At 41.5% G+C, this 27,944-nt stretch overlaps 1 protein-coding gene across 5 annotated transcripts in view; it reads right to left on the bottom strand.

The window, feature by feature from the left end:
* The window catches only part of klf8 (Kruppel-like factor 8), a 145,028-nt gene that overhangs the window by 71,910 nt on the left and 45,174 nt on the right, over nucleotides 1–27,944 (bottom strand). For 3 of the 5 annotated variants that reach the window (XM_052021589.1, XM_052021592.1, XM_052021590.1), the window contains exon 3: nucleotides 25,902–26,003. In XM_052021589.1, the coding sequence (XP_051877549.1) occupies nucleotides 25,902–26,003 (102 nt within the window). Of the gene's footprint in view, nucleotides 1–25,053; nucleotides 25,174–25,901; nucleotides 26,004–26,142; nucleotides 26,405–27,944 lie in introns of those variants that run through there. The other 2 variants (XM_052021591.1, XM_052021593.1) reach the window with 2 other exon arrangements.

Here is a 27,944-nt window from a genome sequence, read left to right as displayed (position 1 = left end):
GATATTTAGGAGCAGAATACAATATATTTGACTGCAAGTTGTTCTTAAGTGGGCCATTTGATGAGGATCTGCAAGATTTGGAAATGGGAAGAGCTGGCTGCCTGAAGGCATTCATCCTCCAAGATTCATTCAAGATGCTGTGGATGTTAGGCTTGAAAAGTGAAGGCAGTGCAAGAATAACAATGAATAATTTTCATATTTTTTCAAGATTTAATAATGATGACAACTGGACCTAATCAGAAGCAAAGACCTAATTGCCTAAGTCCTTATTGCAATGGCTAACTGAAACCAGGAAATTAAGTGGGAGCTTCAGCCAGCTGTTTACCGGACAGAAGGACTGCATCTTTGACATGCTAAATAATTTCCTGGGAATCAAATACCTGTTTTGGCAATGGGTGCACAGGAAGGGGTGAATGTTATGGAATTATCAGAATCTTTCCCAAATCAAATACTGTCTCACACCACATAGGTAAAAGTATTGTCATTGGGAAGCCTGGTGTGGGACTCCTGTTGAGGAGAGTGTGGGTTTACCAGTTCTTCACCCTCATCTTCTTTCTGTAGTTCTTTGTGGTCATTCTTTTGACATCTTCATCTTGATGCTGGTGCTCTTCTTGCTTGGTCTTGGGTGGCATGGAGGTGCAGCAGGTAGTGCTGCTGTCTCACAGACTCAGGCTTGATCCTGACCTTAAGAGCTGTCTGTGCATTTCTACTGGGTGCTCTAGTTTCCTCCCACATCCCCAAGTTGCATTGACAAGTTAATTGACTACTGTAAATTACCCCTTAATGTACACGTAGAAGAATCAAGGGGGAGTTAATAGGCATGTGACAGAATAAGTTGCAGGAGTACAGGGAAATAAGGAGAAGGGAGAATGGGATTGCTCTGCTGGAAATCAACATGGGCTGAATTGTCTCACCATTACAATAAATCTATGAGTAAATTCTTCTGCATGTTAAATAATATAGTACAGCACAAAGAATGACTACCTGACTAAGAATTCCATAGCAAAGCAATTCCCAATCTTTTTGAATGGATGTGCACTTGTTCACACTCAGTAAACACTCTTTACACTCAATTCACACTGTCTATACTTCTTGCTGCCTCGGTAAAGCAACCAACATAATCAAAGATCCAACACACCTCAGACATTCTCTCTTCCCCCCACCCCCAATTGGGAAGAAGATACAAAAGCCTGAAAACATATGACCAGGCTCAAAGACAGCTTCTATTCCGCTGTTATATTATTATTGAATGGTCCCCTAGTACGATAAGATGGCCTCTTGACCTCACAATCTACCTTGTCATAGCCTTGCATCTTATTGTCTGCCCACATTGCACTCTCTATAATTTTAACACTTTATTCTGCATTCTGTTATTGTTTTCCCTCATACTACCTCAAATGCACTGTTGTAATGAAATGATCTGTATGAATGAAATGCAAAAGAGTTTTTCACTGTACTCAGTACATGTGACTGAATAAACCAATTTACCATTTAAAAAACATTCAAGTGCGATAAAATGTTTGATGATACACAGGACACCACTTAAAAGCCTCAAAGGCCACTGTAACCTTTAGTACCTTTCCCCATCTCCAAAATGGTTGTTCTCCCCAGGATGGGATTCATTGCTACAGAGTACGGTCCAGACAGGGTTATTCATTTTGAGCAATGCTATTTGTACTGTCCACTAAGCTCCTGGTGGTGGCATGGCTGCAATTTTAGTGATATTATTTGGCGTCTTGGAGCTTTTTGCAGAGTGATCATTAATTAAAGGATAGCTCTTGTACTCCAAGTGCATCCTTTAGGGCACGTGGTCTCTAAGTCCACTATAACTGGATAAGAGTTGTGTGAATCTACCCGAACTGACAATTGGAAAAGGCTTCTGATGCTCTACCACAAAATGTTCCTTGAGAGAAAGTAGTCCCCTCCCACCAATGAATACTTATGTCGAGAATGAGCTTTAGTAACTATGAAAGTGAAGCCTGCAATGACAGCAAATACCAGTGGCCTTTGTCCTTGCTCCCATGGGTTGATAGGGAAGAGTCTGGCGTTGTGTCTGAATGGGATTTGCAGGGGGAACAGAGGCGTTGCTGAATTCAGAGGCCCAGGGCAATCCGGTGTGATGTACATTCACTATCCAGGCCCAGGACACTTATTGCTAACCTCAGATTTTTGGCAAATCACTATCCAGGGATTAAGGGATTAAGGTGTTTATCAATAGAAGAAACAGATACCAAAGATTAGTATGCTTGCCCTCTAAAAAAAAATGCAAATACTAGAAGGCAGCAAGGGTGGTCAGGAGTTAGAGATGAAAGCATAAAATCCACTCCTCAGCCTCTGTCTGAGAAGGATCTCTTCCCAGAGTCTTCTTACTACAACAGATGACTTGTTCATCTGTAACTCATTGGTACGTTTTTCTAGTTTGTAAGAATTGCATGTGTGTTTGGAAATTCTTTGTAGAATTATAATCTCTGTTAGAATTTACTCCTCAAAGTAAATGTGCTCCATTTAAAATAATGGTGTTTAATCTGCTTCATTAGCCAGAAGCATCTCCTCCTTGGTTGGAAGGAGGAACCCGCCACTTGAAATAGTGATTATTGACAGCTAAACAGCTTCAGAAAAGAGACTAGTCTTTGAATTATAGGTTGAAATAGTATAATCTCCTTAAAGTGAGGATAATTGATAAGAATCAAGGTCTTAAGATATTTTTTATATAAGAGACAGCAGCCGGAATTGAACCCGGGTCACTAGTGCTGTAAAGCGTTACGCTAACCACTACACTACCGTGCCTGCCCATATAGTTAGTTTAGGACTTTAGAACAGGTACATTCAATATCATCACACCAGTGAGGGCATAGGTTCAGCTGGTCAGAAGCTGGCATGTTGTGGAAGCACCTTGTGAAGGAAGTACCACCAATCCAGGCCTTCAGCATAGAATGGAGACAAGAGACTGCAGATGTCGGAATCTGGAGCAATACAAAGTGCTGGAGGAACTCAGCGGATCAGGAAGCATCTGAGGGAGGTGGACAGTTGATGCTTCGGCAGAGACCCTTCACCTGGACTGCCGAAGGGCCTCGACCTGAAGCGTTAACTATCCATTTCCCTCCACAGATGCCGCCTGACATGCTGAGTTTCTCCAGTGCTTTGGGTGTTGCTTCAGCATAGAATGTGGGGTGTTTGAGAAGGGAGGTGGAAAAGAACAAGGTCAGGGCAACACACAAGTCAGGGAGATGGGATCAGTGAGTTGGATGTGTGCCAGTGAGCAAGCAGGGTGGGTGATGGGAGGTCCCAGTCCAGCACAACACTTAATTTAGTAGTCCCTAGAGTACCCTATGATATTGACTAAATTTCCCAAAAGGATTGCATAGAGGATATCATCTGGTGTGCGCCAGATGCAACTCATGCCATAAAGTACTTGGTCAAATTACCAGAGCCAAATGAAATGACCTGGAAATTGTCATGATCATGCTTCACTCCAGTAAAAAGGCCATTTTCAATTATCCATTGCTGCAATACAGTGCACTATATTATCAAATCTCAAGACATCTTTTTACAACTGCTCCTTTCTGCTCTTTAAAACTGGCAATATTGTGTGCAATCCTTCTTAAGCATGCAGTTTGTCCCAATCCAAAGCTCATTCACCCCCTTGTTGCTGCTGTTAGACATTCAACCAGATCCTAAAGCCCCGAATAGGGATCAGTACAATTTCCAATCCACATTACTTCATGTGGGAATTCAGGCCTGGTTATTCACTGCTTATCATGTACCTGCAGTAAATAGCATTTAACTTTTCCTAGAAATAGCTCTTTTCTTTATCAGCTTCAGTGTAAGCAAGAATTCAAATCACAAAATACTAATTATCATTTCAGAACCATTTCCTAAAGGGGTGGATGTACATGAAGATAGCCACAACAGAGGTAGGAAAGAGGATTAATGTTTCATTACATCCCACCTAAATCCTTAGCTTGTCTGTCTCCAAGCTATGGCACACATTCAGTTATTATTTGAGAGACTTCTAGTTTATAATTTTTGAAAGAAATTTTCAAAATGATCAATATTTAAATAACTGCCAAGGCTAGACAGACAGTTTTTAAAATTAAGTTATTACTGCTAGGAAGCACATTGTAGACATTATTGAATGCAATGGCTTTTCAGGTTGGGCCTGTAAATGATCAGGTTTCCGTCCTTTGTTGTGTACCAGCTCCCCTTAGTTCTCTGCTGCTGTACGATAGGAGCATGCATTTGCTGTGTGGTATTCTCATCTTTGAGGAGACAAACTACCTTAGGCAGCTTATTCAATAGATTCATCAAACCTGTGAATGGTTTTGACGGGTTATATGGCACGTTCATCCTACTTCCTCAATCTGATAATATGCCAGTGAACTAATCTATTACGTGCTGTAACACTGAAATCTGACAACCAATTGAAAAACCCAATAACAATCACAAATTCCAATGAACTCCAGAGTTGCTCATGTGGAACTGTCCATATTATAGACATTAAACTATATATAAAAAAACTTGGCAGAACCAAATGATAGCACTAACCTTCCAAAGCTGGGGTGTGTCTGCAGAATCACGTCTCACATTAAGTACAAAGGTAAAATGCTGGTCATTTGGTCACTAGTAATGATGGTCATTCAAATGTTATGAATCAAGAGTAATCATTAAAATGCATTTGTTTAGATGTGATCCCATAGCACACTAGTTACAATACACCAAATATACTCAAGGTTGACATGGATGGTTGACACATACTGCAATTCCCAATGCAGCCTAATTGATATTATTTTCCTGGAAAAAGATAGCTTTGAAGAAAACCCTCTTCTTGCAGCAGTAGTTGTCCTTATAGCCCCACAACATTCTTGACAGCCAGCGCCAGGCATTTTAAAATCACTGATGGTCATACTATTGCTTGGATCTCCCAAAATAAATTAGGCAGTCCTTAACAGAGCAACTTCCTAGCTATTTCTGGAATGAAATTGTTCAGCAGGGACCAAATCACAGGGGGCTTGTACACCACTATTTGTCATCTCAGTGAAGAAATACAAATCACTCACATCCTCATGTATCACAACTACTGGTGCAAACCAGCCAAGGCAGAAGGTTGCAAGAGTATGCTAGGCCTCAGTCTCCAAATCTCATTTATTGGGAGTATCTGGTTAGATTAGCTGAATGATGGTGCATTAACACATTGTATTTATATAATTCTATTTTTTTTGTAGTAAAATTTTTTCCAATGGACATCACAAGAGTGTTAGCAAACAGTGAACAGAGCTTTTTTTTCCTGCTTTTCATTTACAGCTGTAATACCCAGGTGCTGGAAAACTGAAAATAAAATGCTGGAAATACTCTGCAGCTCAGACAGCATTTGTGGAGAAAGAAACAGTTACAGTTTCAGTTCAGTGACCTTCCAGAGGATTCAAACATTAGGGGAGATTATGAGGTGCGTGATAAAAGATGGATGTTTTGAGATGCATCTTCAAAGTTTAGCTGGAGAATTTCTGCCCTTAGGGTTTCAGATGCTGAAAGCAAAGCCCCCAGCAATAGTGGAATGTTGTTAAAACTGGGGATTCAAGAGGCTGGAGCATAATAAGCAGTTGCCTTGAAGGACAATTATGCCAGACATTACAGAAATAGGGAGAGGAAAGGCCATAGAGATTTGAAAATAAGAATGAGAAATACTGTGGTAATAACATGGCTGTGTTCTGACAAACGTACTGGTGAATCAACTTTGAGACATGTCCCAGATAGGGTGATGCAGGTGATTTGTTCCAACTACATATTGCTAGAAACTCTGGAATAATTTCCTGGAAACCTACACCACCTATGTAACACAAGGAGGCTTGGAATAAAGCCACCATTTAACAGTGTTTCACAGTCCATTACCACATTTCTTTAAATCCCTAACTCAGCCAGTTTACAGAGACTCATCACTACATTGTCCTGACCTCCAAATAGAATCTCGTTTCCAGCATGAAGGTATTGTACGTCATTTAAAATCACCAGTGCCATCTGCCATAAATACCAATTTTTTTTTTGCTGCAAGTGCCAATAATGGCCTCTGCAAGTACACCAAGCTGATGTATTCAAGTTAGACCATTAATACAAGATAATAGCACAATTGTTTGAGGGCCATTTGTGATTCCTCATTGCCAAGTTATTTCAGCTGTTTTATTTGTCCTCGTTATTTTTCAACTTTAAAACTTGTTTATCCATGTTAGGCAACATAAAATTGAGCAAAAGCTGATCAATAGCTTTGCTAAGTAACATCAGCATAAAACAAAAATGAAAATATACTGCAAAATACAATTCTGTGATCCAGACAAGGTCCATAACAAGAAAGTTATCAGTATGAAGTTTTGAAGAAACAATTGGAATCCCTTAGACATCAATCACTTGGCCAATCAAGGAGGAAGCAGCTGTACCCACAAGGAAGCTGACCCCAATTTGCCCAAGAATTAACAAGGAGCTGCTCTATCACTCTTGACCAACCATCTGTCTTTTGTTCTTCAGTGCATCTAAAATTTGATCCTGAATCAAACTCCCATCATCCACTTACCTACACTTTTTATTGCCCTCCAGTTTATGATTCTCATGGAACTTCAAATCCTTTCAACTCCATATATATCCCCATCTCTGAGGATCACATCCAGTCCTTCAACTCCCTTCACAAAATGTTCGGGTTTTCAGACTCTGGCTTCTTTTGCAATTCCATCTGTCACATCACATGCTTCCTGCTGTTAGACCCCATGCTCTGCAATTTCCTCCCTCAACCTTCCCAAAAATCCACATTGTCAATCAACCCTTAACTTATACCTCCTTTCCCCCTTCTTCACCCCAACCCCCACCCTCCCCAAACACCTCAGAAGAATCTCAGGCTTTTGTTTTAAGAAAATAAAGTCAATGGATAATTTAATAACAAGCAATCTACTGGAGGAATTTGAGAGGGCCCAGCAGCATCTGTGCAGATGGTGGCTGGGAAGGAATTGATGATGTTTCAGATCGAAACCGTGCAGGAGTCCTGACCTCAAACATCAATTCCCAACAGATGCTGCTCGACCTAGAGTTCCTCCAGAAGACTGTATGTTGGTCCAGATTCCAACATCTCATGTCTCCTGATAACTTAAGTTGGTGATAAGTTTGCAGAGGAGGAATTGTGTGGACACTTGTCATTCTCAAAAGAGGTTCATACCTCATCCTTGTATCTCACCTCCCTGTGATTTAAACTGTAAAAGGTGTGAGCATCCACACCTCAGTTTCCCCACTACTCTCCACCCTTGTGCCTTTCTCAGAGTCATAGTCATACAGCATGGAAAGAGTCCATTCAGCCCATCACATTCATGCTGACCTGTGGGCATCCATCTTTATTAATCCCATCTTTCAGCAAATGGCCCACAATCTTCTATACCTAGGTGATCTCAAATAATCAAAATCTGGCCAGACAACTGAAGACCAAGAGAGAAAATAAAGACACCCAGTCACTAAAATAAATACTTGCAGTCACCAACTGAGATACCAGCAGTGAATGTGTATTACTGAATAGCATAACAGATGGCATTTGCGTGCAGGGAGAGATCAGGCTAAAATGGCCTGCAAGTGGGAAGTGTGCCATAGGTGCTGATTTCCCCAGGGGAAAGTAGTCACACACAAGTTATGCTGCAGGGAATGGGGTGAAGATCATAAGGAAGCTTGCAGCAAGGAACAGGGAAGAGCAATGCCCAGTAATGGCTGCAGCTCTGATGAGCACGGCATCCTGTTCTCTCAGGGTGTCGGCCTTGGTGGTCCCACCACTGTCATTCCAAAAGTACTCTAGCTGTTTCCTGTCAGCTCATGCTAAGATGGTGCAGTCAATGGCACGATTTCAAGTCTCCAGAACTGCTTTTCCAAAGCCATCTGGAGCTTCCTCCACTGCAGGTTCACAGCCCATCACCAGCTACAGTGGAGCACATGTGTAGTATCTATTCCGGAGTCTCTAATAACTCGTGATGCAAATTTGCTTGTGATTATTCAACTCCATTTCGTATCAAAATTAGCACCCGAATTCTGGGTACAAGGGTCTATGGTAGAGAAGAAAATCTCTAGATCAGCAGATTTAGCAGGTAAAACCGCAACCAGACATCTGCACATACTTAGGAGTTCCCGAGGTACAGCTCTAACAATCTGCACCCAAGCTCTCTTGATGTCTGCAATTTACACGTGACCAATGAACATGTAGCGCCCACTTGTTGGGTTACTCTGACTCATACAGGTCACATCACCAGCTACATTGGAGCACACATGTAGCAGTTGGTACAGCCAGTGATGCAAATTTGCTGGCGATTATCAAAACAAAACTACAAGTTTTGCCTGCTAAATCTGCTGATCTTCCTGATCTAGAGATTCCTTCTTATCTACCTTAAGTCCTAGTGCAGAGCTCAGGTGCCAATTTTGTAACATAACAAAAAGAGTTAAATGCAACCTATATGGGGAAAAGAGTAACCCAAGTGGGTGGACACTTCCCCACAACAGGGGCAACATTACTGTTTTCTGCAGTGGTCCAACACCCAACATTATCAGCATACAGAATTCAGCATTAGCACCATCAGCAGCAATTTGAGTTTACACTGCTCTCATATCCCCAATATAAAAGCCAGGGCTGGGGAGAGGGGAGTTCCCCCTCATAGAAATATCAGTGCCAATGCATAATGATTTCTAAAAACACACAAAGCAGCATTTATTAGATATTGATTCAAGGTCCATCTCACCTTAACAGCACCAAATGGCATATTGGCTCCAGCAAATTTTACTCAAGGACTCTTATCTAAAATAGGTGTTAGGACTATCATTTATGAGCCACAATTTAAAAGTGTTTCCATAAATGCACACACATTATGCTAGATAAATGTGGTTTCAGCAACAACTCATTTACTGTTAACAAAACATTGAGGAGCTTCCTCAAACCAAGGTTCTGAGCCATGCAAGGAGATCTGGACCAATGGCTGAAAGGAAATGTTTCTACAACTTGGAAATGCTACTGCATAGGAAGAAGATTTCAGGACTGTAGCCTGAGTGAAATTCCAGCACTTTGGAAAGCTCTGGAGCACTCAATTTGTGATATCACTTCTTTTGCTCACAGTAGTGTAGCGGTTAGCATAACTCTTTACAGTGCCAGCGACCCAGGTTCAATTCTGGCCACTGTATGTAAGGACTTTGTACGTTCTCCCCGTGTGTCTGTGTGGGTTTCTTCTGGGTGCTCCAGTTTCCTCCCACATTCCAAAGATGTACAGGTTAGGAAGTTGTGGGCATGCTATGTTGGTGCTGGAAGCATGGCGACACTTGCGGGCTGTCCCCAGAACACTCTACGCAAAAGATGCATTTCACTGTGTTTCGATCTACGTGTGACTAATAAAAGATATCTTATCAATAGAACACAATTCTGCCCTCATTTGAGGGCTTCACACAAGTTGCAATGCAAGCATTAATTTTCCAAAGATTAATCAATTTATTCACCAACTGAGTACAGTACAGTACAGTAAAACTCAATCTAGCATGCTTAGACCTTCGGCTGTGGTGAATAAGTGCATTTTCTGGACTTTTGGATGTTATTCTATTAATACCCCAGCACTTTTAGTTCACTTCAAGATACTACAAAATAGAACAATACATTAGACAGTGAACTCAGTAAGTTTAAAGGGAACGAGGGAATCAGCATCAGGATTTCCAAATGGTTTCAAACTGGAGTTTTACTCTAAATTCAACTGCAAATCAGCAGCGATAATAAGATCCATAGGCGGATAAAACTTAACCCAACAGCTTAGTTTGATTTACAATGCTGTTTTCCTTGCAAGGAGATGAAAGCAATCTTCACACATTTTGGTATTACAATTATGGATGATCTTCACACAGCTGATTATGCTGATAACAATGCATCATCCGAACTCAGTCACACACTTGGACACAGGTCAAAAGATAAATTCCTTTATGCAACATGGATGTTGCTGTCAAGACCAGCATTTGTTGTCCATGTACAACTGCCCGAGTAGGTGGTGCTGGGCAGGGCTGAAAGGTAGGGAAGTCCAGGATTTGACCCAGCCACAATGAAGGAACAGAAAAATATTTACAAGACAGGACAGGGTGCAACTTGGAGGATAACTGAGGTGATAGCTTTTCCATGTAGTTGCACCCTTGTTCTAGGTGGTAGAAGTTTACAGGTTTGAGAAATATTGTCAAAACCATCTGATGCAAGTCCCATATCATTTAACAACACAAATCTTCAATAATATTCAAATCCAAGAAAACTCCGTAGTTCAAGAAACTCTACTCTACAGGACATCACAGTCGATCTACAAACTGGATCACTCCGGAGTTGGTTGTATCAGAGGGAAGATTGATTATCTCTCAGCTGTTTGTAGGGCAGAGCTGGAGGAGGAATGCTGCTATAGTTGCTTACATTGAAGCCAATGAAACCCAAGGAAGCCATAAACCACCTTTATAAAATAATGGTTTGGCCACAACTAAAGTATTCTGAAAAGTTCTGGGCAACATACCTTAGGTTTTGGAGAGGATGCAGAAGAGCTTTACCAAAATGATTCCAGAGATGCTTTGGTTATGTAGATAGGCTGGAGGAGCTACAGTCCTTGCGATAGAGGAGATTACACTAGTAAGAGATAATCAAAGCACAAAAGGGCAAAAACTGAGTAGATGGAGACAAACTGTTCTCACTGTTGGAAGTAATCAAGAACAATGGACTGAGTGAAGGGACTAGAAAAAGAATCTGAGTTTTTAAGCCAAGTAACAATGCATGAACACTTTGGTACACAGAGCTCTCATCTCCCTGACGTGGGGGGGGGGGGGGGGGGGGGGGGGAGGTGCATTTCGAACTTGGTCATGGAATGTAGTGCCAAGAGGCGGCGGCAAATGCCATTGTAGCATTCAAAAGAGAGTTGGATCAATATTTGACAAAGTATTTGTAGTGCTATGGCGAGACAGTTGAGGAGCGGTAGGAGCTGGATTGTTCTTATATAGAGGCAGTACAGGGCCAAATGACCTCCTTGTATGCTGTGACCATTTTGAGATTCTGTGAAAGTATAGCAACATACTCAAGTCTACTTGTACAGAGTTCTAGAGAGGTTTTCTCACTGAAGACCACAAACATGAAGGTAATTGGTACCCTTCAACTATACTCAGCCTATGAAATGAGCTACCTCCTAGCTAAATTTTATTGCCTTTCAAATCAACTATGATGGAGTCAATACCTAGATTGAACAGCATGGTAGCAATCTTTCAGAAAATTAGTCCCACTCAACTGTGCTCATCTAATCTGCAGGTGTAAAAGCAGTCCGTTCATCCCATCCACACCATTTCACTGAGCACTAGCTTGCGATTCACAAGTATATCACCTCACCCACTCCAACTGTCAACAGGATTAACCCTTATGTCCCAGATTCATACAATGGTGCTGTCCAAGGAGACTGACAAATGAGGCTTATAACATTTCTTACAGAGTAACTAGACTTTAGTAGAATAGTCTGAAGCTACAGCGTAAATGAGAATAGTAATTCAGTAAACAATACAAAAAACTTTTTTTCTACTACAAGCTCTGAGAATGGGTGTCTTTTTGGAGTTTTGCCTTGGATGACCAGAAATTATATATCACGCTTAGGAGATTTTTATCATCTATCTAGTCGCACGGGTAGTTGCAAATACTCAGATGATCTGAAACTAGTTGTCAGACAGCTTTTGCACCTGTTCATGGAGAGGCTGCTATTATAATCAGAAGACCCACATTCAATAGTGGCAACAAGACCAAGTATCATAGATGATCTTTCAAATCATGAATACATTCAGATCTATGCATCCCAATCAAACTTCATACAAAATCTCAAGCTCCGAGTAGTGTATCAGACAAAACTCATATTGCGCAATTAAACTAACCTATTCCAGAGAATTTTGATACAACAGCAGTTAAACAAAATAGCCATGTTTTCACAAGTGCAACCTTAAAACAAAAACCCTATTTCCAATATACATGCTTAATATCAAATAATCTTTGTGCCACAGATTGTTAACCCCAACTCCTTTTTATAAGCATAATATTTGCAGTTTTATACAACGTAAAACCAAATCCAAGACGACTCACCACATATCCAGATATTTATATAGGCATGAACACCCATGACAATGAGATATACACTGCAGCTATAATCGATAGTTTTATTACAGAAATTGCTTTTTTCCCCACGACAATTAAGTTCAAATAAAATTTTAAGTTTTCAAACTCCTCCTTTCCATACATTCCAAATGCAATGTAGAGCCAGAGAACTACTCAGTCATCACCATTTGTAGGTATGATTCCATATACAACAAAACCACCTGGAAAAGTATGGGGTACAAGAGGGAAATTTCAACATAATCATGGTATGACAAGGTCATTCTTTGAAACTCAGTAAGTAAGGTCCAAAGAAATAATCCAGAACCTCCAACTTTCCTGTGTTTGAAGATCTGCTGCATTCCCAGCAACAGCAGAAAATTCTAAGAGCACACAATCTAGCTGTTTCAAGTTACAACTGCAATGGCAAAAAAGGTCAATACAAAGTACAACTAAACCACAGCATTTCAGGAATTAGTTAATACCCCAGCACACCAAGTAGATGACTGGTTCCATCAAAACCAATTTTCTACAAATTGGCAACATCCGATTGAACTTATCCATTGGTCTTTTCCGATGAGTTTTCTAGACTAAACTGGCTGTCATTCTTGTATTGAAGGGAGAGGAAAATTTCCAACTTACTCAAACATCTTCTTCATTCAGTGGCTAGGTGATTCTTCCTTTCTCACGATACAAGGAAATAAAAATCAAGTTCATACATGTCCATAACTAGAATGCTAGACAGAAAATGAAGGTCAATTAATAAGCAACAATATTTGAGGCTGACCTCAGAGGAAGCAAAACTATATACTAAGTGACAAGGCAGCAATATTATTGAAATGTGCACTTAGCTACAACCCCATTGATTCAGTGCTTAGGAATTTTCCTGCAGATCAGGTCAACGATGGGGAAAAACGCAAATGTGAGGCACCACAACACTGGTAGAATAGAATACTAACATGGGAAATTCACATAGGCAACTCAGGAATTTATAATGGACAGGGTAACGACACAATTCAAGTCATTGCAGACAAAAAGAATTGAACACAGATGCATAAAATAATTGATCTTATTCAACATAGAACAAAGCATCTGCCGTTTTTTGATTTTCAATAGAACAAAGCTAGTTTAGATAAATGTTAAAGTCTTTCATCATGTAATTCAGACAGTATAATCCAACTGAAAAGTTCTACAGTTACAACAGTCTTTTCCCCCCTCCTCTCCTGAATGCCTCAATTATTGGGGAGTTGAGGTTGGACTGACGTCAGCATTCTGCAACTGACCATTCTTCATCTACCAGCCCAGACACGACAGCAAGTGAGCAGCTGAAAAAGTAGGGTTTTTCTGTGCTCTGTTAAGTATTGAAGTAACTATATTGGTTTCAGATTTCACCAAGCTCCAGAGTTTGGTGTTATTTTATACTGCTGTTGAAGAGATACACACGATAGAAAAACATCTGTGTGTCAGAGAACAAAGATATTTACTACTTAGTACTATTTCCAACACACCATTAATCAAAAGAACTGTGCGATTAGGCCACATTTCAAGTATTTGAGAGAAGCATTTCAAAATAAAAGAAGTCTTCTTAAGTAAGTTGATAACAGCTGGCATCCTATAAACACATTCTCGCAAAAAGCTGTAAGAGGGCAAAATTCAAGATTTAATAACTAGAGCTACAGAGTACAATAGGAGGGGAAAATAATAAAGCCATGGAAATTACAGGTTGAATGTGTCTAGTTTTGGGTGCCTTACTCTAGGAAAAGTCAAGGTTGGAGAAAGGATACTGGATAATTCTAATAAGATGATACAACTGTTGCTGGGTTATGAGGCATGAGCCAAGCAATAAGATTAATTAGACAAGTCTTTCTCCAACTACCAGAGGCTCAATGGACCACATGCCCTACTTCTGTCCTGCATGATAGCACGAGACACCTTAGTTAGGAAAGACTAAAGAAACATAGGCCTAGAAATTATAGTGTTCTATTAAATGGTTGTTACATGATCCTCCATGAATGCTACAGTTACAGGCCTGCCAATGCAGACCTCAGTAGAAACCAAGACCATTTTGAACCAGTGATTATATTACTTCCCTGTACACACTGGAAAATGTGTTGTCCAGGACCAGACTGGGCCACAGTAGGCAGAGAGGACAGCAATCAGGATGGGGACAGAGAATGAAATTACTTGATGTGCACTGATGCTAAAATCACAGTGCCTTGTTTGTAATACCCCAGTGATGTTATTTTAGTGTGGATTCAGAACAGAAATAGCTGTCAAGCACTGGTAACAACTTGTTATGCTGTGCCCATTAACAAGGTGGACCTTTAACTTCCTGTTGTAAACATCACAAATCTTCTACTTACTGCATTACTCTACACACTCATTACTTGTGAGGGAAGGAGCATGGTCTTCCCATGGACAACAAAGCAAGCTGAATTACCAAGCACTCCAACCCCAGGTCCGACCCACCCTCCGGACCGACATTGTGAATATAGGTAGGCATTGCCACTTCTTGAGTCTCTGGAAAAATAATTGAAATGGAGTCTGGGGCTGACCTCAAGTATGCAGGTGCTCTGACAGTAACACAGTGGATAACAAGGACAGAGTGCACTTAATCTGCTGAACTTTACAGTTCAAGTGGGTGAATCCAACAAGTACCATTAGTCAGAGTCATTCTCTTACAGATATTAAAACTTCACAGCAAATCTACTTTTTGGAATACCACCACATTGTTCCTCAGTGGCAGGGCAATTCCACCAGTGATCAGTCACTAGAAGTGTGTCTCAGCTGTGCTGCTGTTTAATAGTATGCCCAGAAATCCAAATGGATGCAGTTCACGAGAAAAAAAAATTGATGGAAGCCAGTGACATTCTTTCAGACGAATACCCAGAAATTCCTTCCAATTAATGCCAATCTGTTTATTATAGAGATCTATCACATTTATAAGGTTTCATCAACAGCATTACACTGTAACTTAGTAATATCAAGCAGGTTTCACCCATGCTAGTTGTTACTATGGCCAACTGTCTTCAGTAGCCCTTTCTTTCAGTAACAGGCTGCAGGTCTGATAGAAACAAGACAATGATCATACACCAAACAAATGACATCTAAGAAAATAATGGATTACCTATTACCTGCAAGTTTTAGTTGGATTTACTTGCTCTCCAAATTTGAGAAGCAGACTACACACTAAACTAAGGCGACAGAATTCAATGTTGATTTGAGTGCTTTTCGTGGTCAAGCTTCAGCTTTAGTTGGCGGCACGGTAATGTAGCAGTTAGGGCGACGCTATTACAGCACCAGCGATCGGAGTTCGATTCCTGTCGCTGTCTGTAAGGAGTTTGTACGTTCTCCCGTGTCTGCGTGGGTTTCCTCCAGGTGCTCCTGTTTCCTCCCACATTCCAAAGACGTACGGGTAGGTTAATTTGGGTTTAAAATGGGCGGCGCGGGCTCATTGGGCTGGAAGGGCCTGTTACCACACTAAATAAATTTTTTTTAAATAATTTAAAAGAAAACAGGTGAAGGGGTACCATTTTGTACAACCCATATTGATAGATGTGAGCAATTTCACTTATGCCAGCTCCATACTTTTTGTATAAAAACAATGCAGTATTGAACAGACAAGGGACAATAGGCATCTCTCAAAAAAACTAATGCCAGAGTAAAAGGGAATGACTTAAATCCACCCCTTGAATACATCTAAGGAGTGTTGGACATAGCCTGTAAACCCCAGCAAACCCAAAGCTCAAGATGGAACCTATTCATATCCCATTCACTAGTTTGGTCTGAGGATTCATACCCAATCCTCAGACCAAACTAGTACAAAGACAGGAGCACTCAGAGGAACAGCACCTCATACTCTGCCTGCTTAATCTCCACCTGGCAACATGAACGTCAAATTCTCAAAGTTCTGGGAACTGCTCTCCCTCTGTCCCTTTTCCCCCTCTTTTCTCTCTCTTCCTGGCCCCATCACCATGTCTTTCCCCTCCACCACCCTCCTGGCCCCATCACCCACACATTCCTCCAACCGATTCCCCTCCCCCCCCCTTCTATTCCATGATCCACCGTCCTCTCCTATCAAACGTCATCATCTTCAGCCCTTCGTCACTTCCAGCTACCACTCCCAGCATCTGATATCATTCCCACTCTCCCCACTCCCATCTGCCCATCACCTGCCAACTCTTGCTCCACTCTTTCCCTCCACCTTTTTATACTGGCCATCTCCTTTTCTTTCCAGTCCAGATGAAGGGTCTCAACTCAGAACATTGACCGTCCATTTCCCTCCATAGATGCTGCCTGACCTGCTGAGTTCCTCCAACACCTTTGTGTTACTCTATTGGCACTGCAGTCAATTAAACTTGAGTCCATACTTCCTTCAGCCTCTCATTATAATAATGACCCTCTTCCCAATCTAATCTAGCAGAGTTTCCAAAAGAATTCACCTCAGGTTAATTACTAGCATTACACTGAAAAAAGGATCACCATATTAGGCTAGCTTCTGAAAACAGCCAGATTATGATCTGTCAGTTCAAAAATTTCCACCTCATGACTAGTACCTCTAAATAAAGCAATACTGATAGAACACCGATAATCCAAAGGCTTCATCTTTGGAAGAAGTTGGAAGTTTTCCACAACTTTTCAACAAACTTTGCAAATAGGACCTAGTCAACATGGTTTTGTGAAGGGGAGGTCCTGTCTGACCAACCTATTGGAGTTTTTTGAAGAAATCACAGGTAGGGTGGATAAGGGAGAGGCGGTAGATGTTGTGTATTTAGACTTTCAAAAGGCCTTTGATAAGGTGCCTCACAAGAGACTGATTAATAAGATGAGAGGTCATGGAATTATGGGCAGGGTAGCAAAATGGGTGGAGAATTGGCTGGTTGGCAGGAAGCAAAGGGTGGAAATAAAAGGATCTCGTTCTGGTTGGTTACCGGTTACTAGTGGTGTGCCGCAAGGGTCGGTGTTGGGGCCTCTCCTTTTTACCTTGTACATCAATGATTTGGATGATGGAATAAATGGTTGTGTGGCTAAGTTTGCGGATGACACCAAGATAAGTGGAGGAGTAGGGAGCATAGAGGAAATAGAAAGAATGCAGAGGGACCTAGACAGTTTAGGAGAATGGGCAAGAAAATGGCAGATGAGATTCAATGTTGAGAAATGTGCAGTTGTACACTTTGGAAGTAGAAATAAGCGGGTAGATTATTATCTAGAAGGAGAGAAGATTGATAGTGCGGTAGTACAAAGGGACTTGGGGGTACTTATACAAGATACCTTAAAAGTTAACCACCAGGTTGGATCGGTGGTTAAGAAAGCGAATGCTATGTTGGCATTCATCTCGAGAGGTATAGTGTATAAAAGTAAGGAAGTGTTGATGAGGCTCTACGGGGCGCTAGTGAGGCCTCATTTGGAATACTGTGCGCAGTTTTGGGCCCCGCATCTTAGGAAGGATGTGCTGACGTTGGAGAGGGTTCAGAGGAGATTTACGAGAATGATTCCAGGAATGAAAGGGCTTAAGTATGATGAGCGTTTGTCGGCTCTTGGACTGTACTCGCTGGAGTACAGAAGGATGAGAGGGGACCTCGTAGCGACATTTAAAATGTTGACAGGTAAGGATAGAGTAGATGTGGCTAGGCTGTTTCCCTTGGTGGGCGTGTCCAGGACCAGAGGGCACAATCTTAGAATTAGAGGGTACGGTTTCAAGACAGAGATGAGGAGAAGTTTCTTTACCCAGAAGGTGGTGAAATTGTGGAACTCCTTGCCACGCACAGCAGTGGAGGCCAGATCAGTGGGGGTGTTCAAGGAGGAGATAGACAGATATCTAAATAGTCAGGGTATCAAGGGATATGGGGATAAGGCTGGCAAATGGGATTAGAATAGTTTTTTTTTCTCTCTTTTTTTCCCACCCCATTTCTTTTTCCCTTTTCCTTGGAGCAGACTCGATGGGCCGAATGGCCTGCTTCTGCTCCCTTATCTTGTGATCTTGTGACTATACTCCCATAAGGATCAGACAGAAAGCCCTGAGAAAGAGAGTCCTAGGTCATTCACTATGGGAGAATGTATGGAGTCAGATTACCATTATTGCCACCTATGCACACTTCACAAAATGTCCAAAAATGACATCCATTCAATGCAGATATCTGGTAGAAGGAGGGCACCTTTCTATGTATACTTTTGTCATAGCTCTACATCCAATTGTTCTGGATAATATTCTAGGAAATCAGAGACCAAACACAGAAGACCATTACTTGCAGACTAACAACTGTGGAAGATAACCCCAAAAGTAAGCATACCAGTATAATATACACTGTATCATGCTCACTATTCAGTGCACAAAGATGGGCCTCTGTCTGCCATCCTGAAGAAGTAGAGTCAATAGTGGTGACATCATCCCCAAACTCCATGATTCACATAATATGTGACCGAAATGCATATAACAAACAACAACCAGAATGACTTATCTTTAGCCACTGATCAAATCTCGAGAAAATATCCAGGGTCCATTCTTAAAGACTCACTCAAACCAAACAGTACAGCCATCCACTTACTGCCCATGAAAAGCTACAATTCCCATCAATATGTCTACTGGGATCCAGGGTCTCCACATATCCTCATTCCACCATTTTCTATTTCAACTTGCTACCTCATTGCTGACTGCACACCAGCATTCAGGTCATCCTTCTCCAGGAAACCCCAACTACAACACTGAGAAATCAAAGCCAAACTGGCTGTTTCACCACTGATTCACATTAATTCTATTGCAAGCACCTTCATAAAAGGAGCCAGAATGTATCAATGCACATGGAGCATGCAATCCAAATTTATTATCATTACTTAGACTGTGTGTGAATGTACTTTAGACTAAGCAAAAAGAGGAAAAAATGCAAACTCTGAATCAATACACTACTGAATACCAGGATTGATAGCAGGCTTTCAGTCTGACTCCAATTGTGTTTACAACCCTTGAAAGACCAGGAATCTATTCCACTGATAAAAGAGCACAACTCCTCAATTGCTTTGTTATTTCATTTGAAACTGTTACGTTTCTGTGAACAGACCCAAGGTGTTTCTCAGGGCATAAGCAAGACAGGTATAGTTTTTCGTCCATACCAAATAACCAAAGGCGGCCATTTGTTTGCATTAAGAGCAAACACTAATGCAGACTAGTGGCATACCTCTTTCTTTTAATCTCCATGCATTTTATATATACTTTGGCTCAATTAAAAGTGTTGGAAAAACCAAAGCCAACCTACTGTCCCATGGCTTAATAATAATAATACAAGAGGAGTAAGGCTATTTTCCAGTAACAAGTAAACATTCCATTCAAAACACTAAATTGAAGAGTTTAATCCTGGTTTAGGAACCAAAGTGGTCAAATAGAACAATGAAGAACTTGTTGAGTAATGTTCTATGTTGAGATATGGCCAATCTGGTGAAGAACTACTGCCTCTTGAGCAATAATGGTACAGCACAAGTTAGAAATTAACACACCATCATATACACATTTAATTTTAAATGCGATTATGCTTGCTGCTTTTTTTTGTTTTACAGCTCTACAATAAAATGTAAAAGTACTCCAGAAATATTGAGACTGAACACATCTTTCTCTAAACTTGGTCACTGGTTTGTGCATGCTCCAGTCACTGGATTCTTTCACTTGAGAATAAATGGAGAATGGGGAGGAGACAATCAAGAGTCTTAAGTTGTAATGTTCACGTTGGCTGCTTCTTCAGACCCAAGCTAATATTTCAAGTTTGTTTCTCCTCTGTACCCCTCTTGGGCTCTCCTCTTGTGTTGTCATCCAGACATGTTACCACTTTTCTCCTCCAAGGTATTTTGCATCCCAGATTCTGACCAAATTTCTCTGTCTTTCACCATTCCTCTCCTTTTCACTGCTTTGTCTTCATTCTCAGCCTTGGCCAAGTCCTGACTGGTTGCATTGTGGTCTGGTACAGCAATTTGAATGCACAGGAATGCATGAAGCTGCAGAGAGTGGTGGCCTCTGCCCGATACATCACCGGCACATCCCTCCCCACCATTAGTATCCATAGGAGATGCTGCCTCAAGAATTGGCTTACAGACAACAAGCTCTTTCCCCCTCAAAGCTCTCCCACTCAACTACAGCAAGCATCACTTGCTTTGCACAAACCAGCCAGGTGATATAGGCTGACACTAATTACCAAATGCCAAACCTCATTTTGATCTAATACCTTCATCTTCTTTGAGCATTGCCCCTTGGTCACCCCTCTCAATTGTCTTTTAAAGTCCTCATTGTCTGCTGCTTACCCGAGCTGTTACACAGAGATATTCATTCCTGTCCTTCTACAGAGAGTCACCTCTCATCGTTTGTTATTCCAAACATCAAATCACCATAATGCCTCTTGTCTAACTTCAATTCTCCTTTTTCCCTTTAACCTCCCCCACCAAATGGGAATCTTTATTCACAACTACCATGCAACTGCGCAAAGCCTTTTCATTCCAATTGTCAATTCCAATGAGGCCATCTTTGATCACTTCTAGACACCCCTCACCACATATCCCCTCCCACTTTCCTCTACTACTACTGAATTACACGTCATCTATCTTCCCCTGTAGCTTTGTTGGGCCGTGCCCAAGGATCATCCTGGACTGCATGATAATGCCGACTTCTTTGCTCCACTGCCAGGAGTCTCTTTAAGTCTTCCTCCCTGCTCCATCCATCTAAAGCTACTATAAGGAACAGATGATTTCACTGTCATAACTCCACTGTATCTGCCAGATCTCCTCAATCACCAGCCATGCTTCCTTCAGGTTATCTCATGTTCCAGCTCTAAAACCCATCCTGTTCCTTGGGATTCTCTCACAACCTTCCTCATACCCTTCATAAACTCCATCTCAGAGGCCTACCAGCACCCTCATTCTTACTAACCACCCAATTTAGCTTCCTGCGCCATGTCCAATGTCCACCATCACCAGCTCCACCACCGCCCCACCCCCCCAGCCCCTGCCAATCCAAGGTTCTACCTCCTTTCAAATCCATTATCATCACTACTTCCTCAAAACAAAACATTCGACCCATCTGGCATTGCAAGTTGCCTCGTCCCCTCAACTTTCTTTATCGCAGTTCTTGAATATATTGAGGTCTCCCAATCCATACCCACCTTTCCTGCAACCTGGTGTTTCAGCCTCTAAACTGCACTGCCACATCATGGAAATGACCACATTTGAAAAAAACATCAAACGACATTCCCCATGTTTGTGACCACATTGCTCTATCAGGTCCCTCAACCACTCCACAGCCTTTGACATGGTTTGTCACACCACTCTCCACCAACATCTCTTTTCCACTGCCCAAATGAATAGACCTGCCTTCTCCAAGTTCTAATTTTTTTTTGAAAATAACTTCTTATGACAGCCTATCAAGCCAATCCTGGCTTCTGAAGTAATCCCATGCTCATTTTCCCTGTGACCTATTCTCTCTCACGTTCTGATTCTCCTTCTAACTACACTTGGGATAATTTACAGTTGCAAATTAACTTTCCAATCAGCACATTTTTGGAATATGGGAGGAAATGGGAGCACTAGAGAAATATGCAGACGCCACACAGACAGTACCGGAGGTCAGGATCGAACCCAGATTACTGGAGCTGTGAGGTAGTAGCCCAAACCCCGTGCCACCCATCCAAAGTGAGAGAATCACTGCAGTGGCTTTCGTGCACCCACACCATTAATTCTCAAGTCCCTTAAGAATTTATCCTTCACTTTTTAAAAAAAAAACTACTCATCTTTACACTGTCAATCATTTGAACAGATTCAACTTCATTTCAGCCATTACCTCTCTTGACCCCAGTTATGTTGTCAGGTTTGTTCAACCTAGATGAGTTTACCAAAAATTTACACTGAAACAAATTACCTTCTATACGAAATGCTCCAAATGGTGTTGCAATGGACAGGGTCACATTGATTTTAGTGAGAAGATCTGCTATACAAGCAATACTATGATTAGCACGAATCTTTGAAAACTTCAAACAAGTACAGGCAGAAAGTAAATTTCATCTGTAACACATCAAACCACTGTACATATCACAGTAATGAAAGCACTCCATGATAGACTGACGTGGTAAAGATACCTGCTGGAATGGAAAGAATAGATACAAAGCACCTCAATATTTTAGGAACAGCAAGGATTAGAATGGTAGATCTGAACTTGAAAGGAAGTCAAATTATTTGTGGCATACATTATATTAAAACAAGAACAAACTACTCAATCCAACATGACATTGATCAATGCGAGTTGGAAGATGATTGCACAGGTTAAGCACTTTGATGCTCAACCCAAGTGGCCATTCTTCAGGTGCAAGCCTTAAGCAGCTCCAGTCCTTGGATCCTCCAAACCACAGAAATATCTTTGATATGTCTGCAACTGAACACCAGTGTTATCGCACTGGCAGTTATACTTTTTTTCTTGATCTACAACACTTATGCAACCAGGATATTCAAATATCATTGTAAATTGGATCTTTATCCTAGCACATAACTGGCCTTCACATATCAGAGCCTTCCTCAAACATGATCGATGCAAACACTATGATTCCATGCACAGTGACCAGAGGAACATTCTCCTCAACCTCCAAAACACGAAGGCAAGATGAAAATCCTACAATCCTATAAAGACACTCATGCCCAATTTCAATGACTGGAAAGCCTCAGAGAGGCACAACCACCAATATCAAATTAGAGTGAACACGAGGAAAGCACCTGGCCCAGATGGTGTCCCTGGCCATGTGTTCAGATCTTGTGATGATCAGCTGGCAGAAGTATTTGTGGACATATCTAACCTCTCCCTGCTTCAATCTCAGGTTCCTACCTGTTTTAAGACCACTATCATCCCAGTACCAAAGAAAAGCAAAGTAACATGCCTCAATGACTACCGACCAGTGGCTCTGACATCCACCATCATGAAGTGCTTTGAGAGGTTGGTCATGGCACACATCAACTCCAGCCTACCAGACAATCTCGACCCACTACAATTCACCTATTGCCGAAACAGCTCTACAGTGGATGCCATCTCCCTGGCCCTACACTCAGCTCTGGAGCATCTGGACAGTAAAGACACCTACATTAGACTATTGTTGATTGGCTACAGCTCTGCCTTCAATACAATAATCCCAAGCAAGCTTGTCACTAAACTCAGACCTAGGACTCAACACCTCCCTCTGTAACTGGATCCTTGACTTTCTAACCAACAGACCGCAATCAGTGAGGATAGGCAGCAATACCTCCGGCAAGATTATTCTCAACACTGGTGCCCCACAAGGCTGCGTCCTCAGCCCTCTACTCTACTCCCTATACACTCATGACTGTGTGGCCAGATTCTGCTCTAACTCCATCTACAAGTTTGCAGATGATACCACCGTTGTAGGCCGTATCTCAAACAGCAATGAGTCACAGTACAGGAAGGAGACAGAGAGCTTAGTGGAATGGTGTCATGACAACAACTTTTCCCTCAATGTCAACAAAACTAAAGAGCTGGTCATCGACTTCAGGAAAGGGGGCAGTGTACATGCACCTGTCTACATCAATGGTGCTGAGGTCAAGAGGGTTGACAGCTTCAAGTTCCTGGGAGTCGACATCACCAACAGCCTGTCCTGGTCAAATCACGTAGATGCCACGGCCAAAAAAGCTCACCAGCGCCTCTGCTACCTCAGGAGGCTAAAGAAATTTGGTTTGTCCCCTTTGACTCTCACCAACTTCTACCGATGCACCATAGAAAGCATCCTATCTGGATGTATCATGGCTTGGTACGGCAACTGCTCTGCCCGGGACCGCAAGAAACTGCAGAGAGTTGTGGACACGGCCCAGCGCATCACGGACACCAGCCTCCCCTCCCTGGACTCTGTCTTTACCTCTCATTGTCTTGGTGAAGCAGTGAGAATAATCAAAGACCCCACCCACCCAGGACATTCTCTTCTCTCCTATCAGGTAGAAGATACAGGAGCCTGAGGGCACATACCACCAGACTTAAGGACAGCTTCTACCCCCACTGTGATAAGACTATTGAACGATTCCCTTATACAATGAGATGGACTATGACCTCACGATCTACCTTGTTATGACCTTGCACCTTATTGCACTGCACTTTCTCTGTAGCTGTAACACTTTACTCCGTACTGTTATTGTTTTTACCTGTACTACATCAATGCACTTTGTACTAACTCAATGTAACTGCACTGTGTAATGAACTGACCCATATGATCGGTTTGCAAGACAAGCTTTTCACTGTACCTCAGTACAAGTGACAATAATAAACCAAATTATTATTGATCCTCTCAAGGACCTATTGGGTATTGACCTATTTTGGAAAGACAGCTGCAGACTGATCTACATCAGAACATCCTATGGCTTTGCAATCAAATCCTCTTCAAGTTTACAACGAGGCAGGCATCTGCATGAGATTATGGCCATCCAGTTTGGAGCACATCTGACTGTCCTCTTTATTCTTTCACCTAGAATCTAAAGAACACCCACTATAGAGGCAAGGTGCAGGAGAGTCATTTATACGGCTTGTCCAAAGTTTTACAAAAAGGGAACAAAAACTTAGGCAAAGCATAATGGTGGCTTATATCACCTGAGGACATCACATGAACAACATGCTTGGTGCTGGTTCAATGTCCATACACACACATTTTCCAAATGTGGTCTCTAGATAGCACTCAGGATCCAGAACTCTGACTAATTCTATTTCCCATCAACAACCCTGTCACCCATCCCCCATCAAAGGCACCAACACCAAATGTAGTAACCCCATTGATACAACAAATGAATTCAGCCAAGAATTAAGTTGCTTTTTTCAAATGCAGATTAATCAAGTAATAAATTAAAAATTCAGATTTCAAAACTAACTAAACAGTTATACATTTTTAAACATTTAAAAAAAACAAAAACCTTACCCACAATAACACGATAAATCAGAAAGATCTGAATATCAGCATTATCTAAATTGCATTCACTTAAAATCTGTAAACCTGCTAGGTTTCTTTTCTGTTCCATGTTACTGGTGACGTGGAAACTCTACTAGAGAAAAAAAACAGGGAGGGGTTCAGGGCTGTGGCTTGTATCTTCAGGGAAAACATGGGGTTTAAAAATATATCTGCTTGTGTTTGTCTTAAGCATATTAAAATAAATATTTCTTGGCAAGTAACCTCTATTTTAAAAACAGTTAAGTTAAATTAAAGATTCTGGCATTGAAATTCAGGTTCCAGAAAATTAAAACCATTAAACCTATATATTAATGCAGATTTAGAGACCTCTGCGACTAGGATGAAAGAAGGAGTTAATCTTTCAGCTTCCTATGCAAGTCTAACATTGAAGGTTGTCCTTAAGACTATTTCCTCTCTTCCCACCCCCACCCTATCCCCGCCCCCCCACATTTGCAAGTGAAGAAAGGGATTACATTAGGAAAAAAGAAAAAATTATTTTAGACAATATGTGAATAGGAAAAGAAAAATCTGAAGCAGGCAAGAATGATTTACTTTAAAGGTTGATACTTCTGTCAATAAAACATAAATCATTAAATTTTTGTCATATAAATGAATAATTGTGGATAAAGAAACTGTCTAAAAAAGGCAAGTAAAACAAAAGATGACATTAGGCATTGCCTTTTAAATCTTAAATTTAAAAAATAGCTTCATCCCAAGGATAGAAATATTTTCCTTCCATCTTCAGACTATGGTGGTTTGTTCCTGACATTCCTGAGGTCTGGAAGTAATTAGTGAAGTGTCTAGAGAGTTGGACTTACCCCTTGCCCAGGTTCCGCCGGCTCTGTTTTGATTCTTATAGCTGGCATTCCTTCAAGCATTAGCATACTGCTGTACTCCACATCGCCAGTGCCTACAGAGCTCTGCAGAGGGAGAGAATGGGGGAGGGGTGAGAAGCAGGCCATCAGAACAATTTTATTCCCTGAACTCACAAACAGCTTCTTCCACCCAGACAAAAGATGAAACTAGCAAGTTAAAAATGGTAAACAAAAATAAGAATACCTTTCCTTGTTAAGATCACAGCACACAGACTGACACACAACCCATTCCGATTTTTGTTAAGAACAGCTCCCAATCCCAAGGTGTCGACTGCTGAAGGTTTACAGGCTCCACCCTCTTTTAGGGTGGAGTGCAGGCAGTTAATTTACTACTCCAGGGCAGAAGAGGTCCAGCTGTTACGCAGATTGCTGGGAAGAGCTGCCTCCCTGCCCTGTGCAAACAGAACACTGGTGCTCCAACAGAGTGGAAATAAAGAGAGGCCTCATTCCCTCAAGCTGTCTTGTTCACAGGCAATGAGGGATGAATAGATGGCAAAATTCCTACCCCCACCCTCCTGCCCCACCCCTTTTTCAAAAAGGATGTGCAAGCTCCAATTTTAAAAATCTGTCAGCAGGATGCTTGGAAAACATTGTAATTATTTTTGGTTGACACCCATTTCTCAGGACTCTTAGCTGGTGAAACAGATGGGTCCAAACTCACCTGACCTAACACTTATAATCTGTTCATTTGGCAGCAGAAATGTAACTGCATCATTCACAGCAGCCTTTTAAATGTTTTTACATGCAACATAATGAAGCAGTTGACAGTTTTTGAATACATGTGCCATGCCATTTCCAAAATGCATGTGATGCAGTAACATAGCAAGACCAAGTAAAATTTCCTAGAAATTTACAATGTTGAAACATATGTAATAATGATTCAACATTGCAAATTTGCCGATGACACCACTGTTGTTGGTAGAATCTCAGATGGTGATGAGGAAGCTTACAGGAATGAGATAGATCGGCTGGTTGAGTGGTGTCACAACAACAACCTCATACTCAATGTCAGTAAGACCAGGGAATTGATTGTGGACTTCAGAAAAGGGGAAATCAGGAGAACACACACCAGTCCTCAATGAGGAGTCAGCAGTGGAAAGGGCGCGCAGCTTCAAGTTCCTGGGCGTCAACATCTCAGGAGGATCTATCCTGGACCCAACACATTGATGCAATCACAAAGAAGGCACGTCAGCGGCTCTACTTCGTTAAGAGTTTGAGGAGATTTGGTATGTCAAAGACTCTTGCAAATTTCTATAGATGTATGGTGGAGGGCATTCTGACTGGTTGCATTATAGCACAGTATCAAGGCTCCAATGCACAGGATCGCAAGTGGCTGCAAAGGGTTGTAGACTCAGCTAGCTCCACCATGGATACAACCCTCCCCACCACAGAGGCCATCAAGAGGGGGTGCCTCAAGAAGGTGGCATCCGCCACTAAAGACCCACACCATCTGGAACATGCCCTTTTCTCGTTACTACCATTGGGGAGGAGGTACAGGAGCCTGCAGACCCACACTCAACAATTTAGGAACAACTTCTTCCCCTCCACCAGAGTTATGAACAGTCCATGAACATTACCTTGTTATTCCTTTTTGTTTGCACAACTTATTTTGTAAGTTATAGTAATTATGTCTTTGCAGAGTACTGCTGCCGCAAAACAACAAATTTCACGACACACAAGTCAGTGATAAACCAGATTCTGATGGCACCTGAAGATAAATTTCAGGAAGAAATCCCAATGCAGTTTCTGAAATTTAACTCTTTGCTTTATTGCTGGAGATTTTTCCTCCACAATGCAATCTCAAACAAAGCTGTTGCCAAGAAAGCTCAGTAGTTGATGGCAAGTCTTGATTTGATTCTTGAACATCACATCAAATTGGGACCCGGATTTTCATGATTATGTTTCCAAGTGTAAAAGTAATTTCTCGTCAGGTTATCCAGTTGTGATAAAAATACAATGCAAGCAGCAGCGCAAGACAAATCTATG

Source organism: Pristis pectinata, chromosome 8, assembly GCF_009764475.1.
Source record: "Pristis pectinata isolate sPriPec2 chromosome 8, sPriPec2.1.pri, whole genome shotgun sequence".
In the NCBI taxonomy this organism is placed as follows: Eukaryota; Metazoa; Chordata; class Chondrichthyes; order Rhinopristiformes; family Pristidae; genus Pristis; species Pristis pectinata.
The sequence above is the reverse complement of the archived record's forward strand: the minus strand, read 5'-3'. Positions and strand labels throughout refer to the sequence as shown.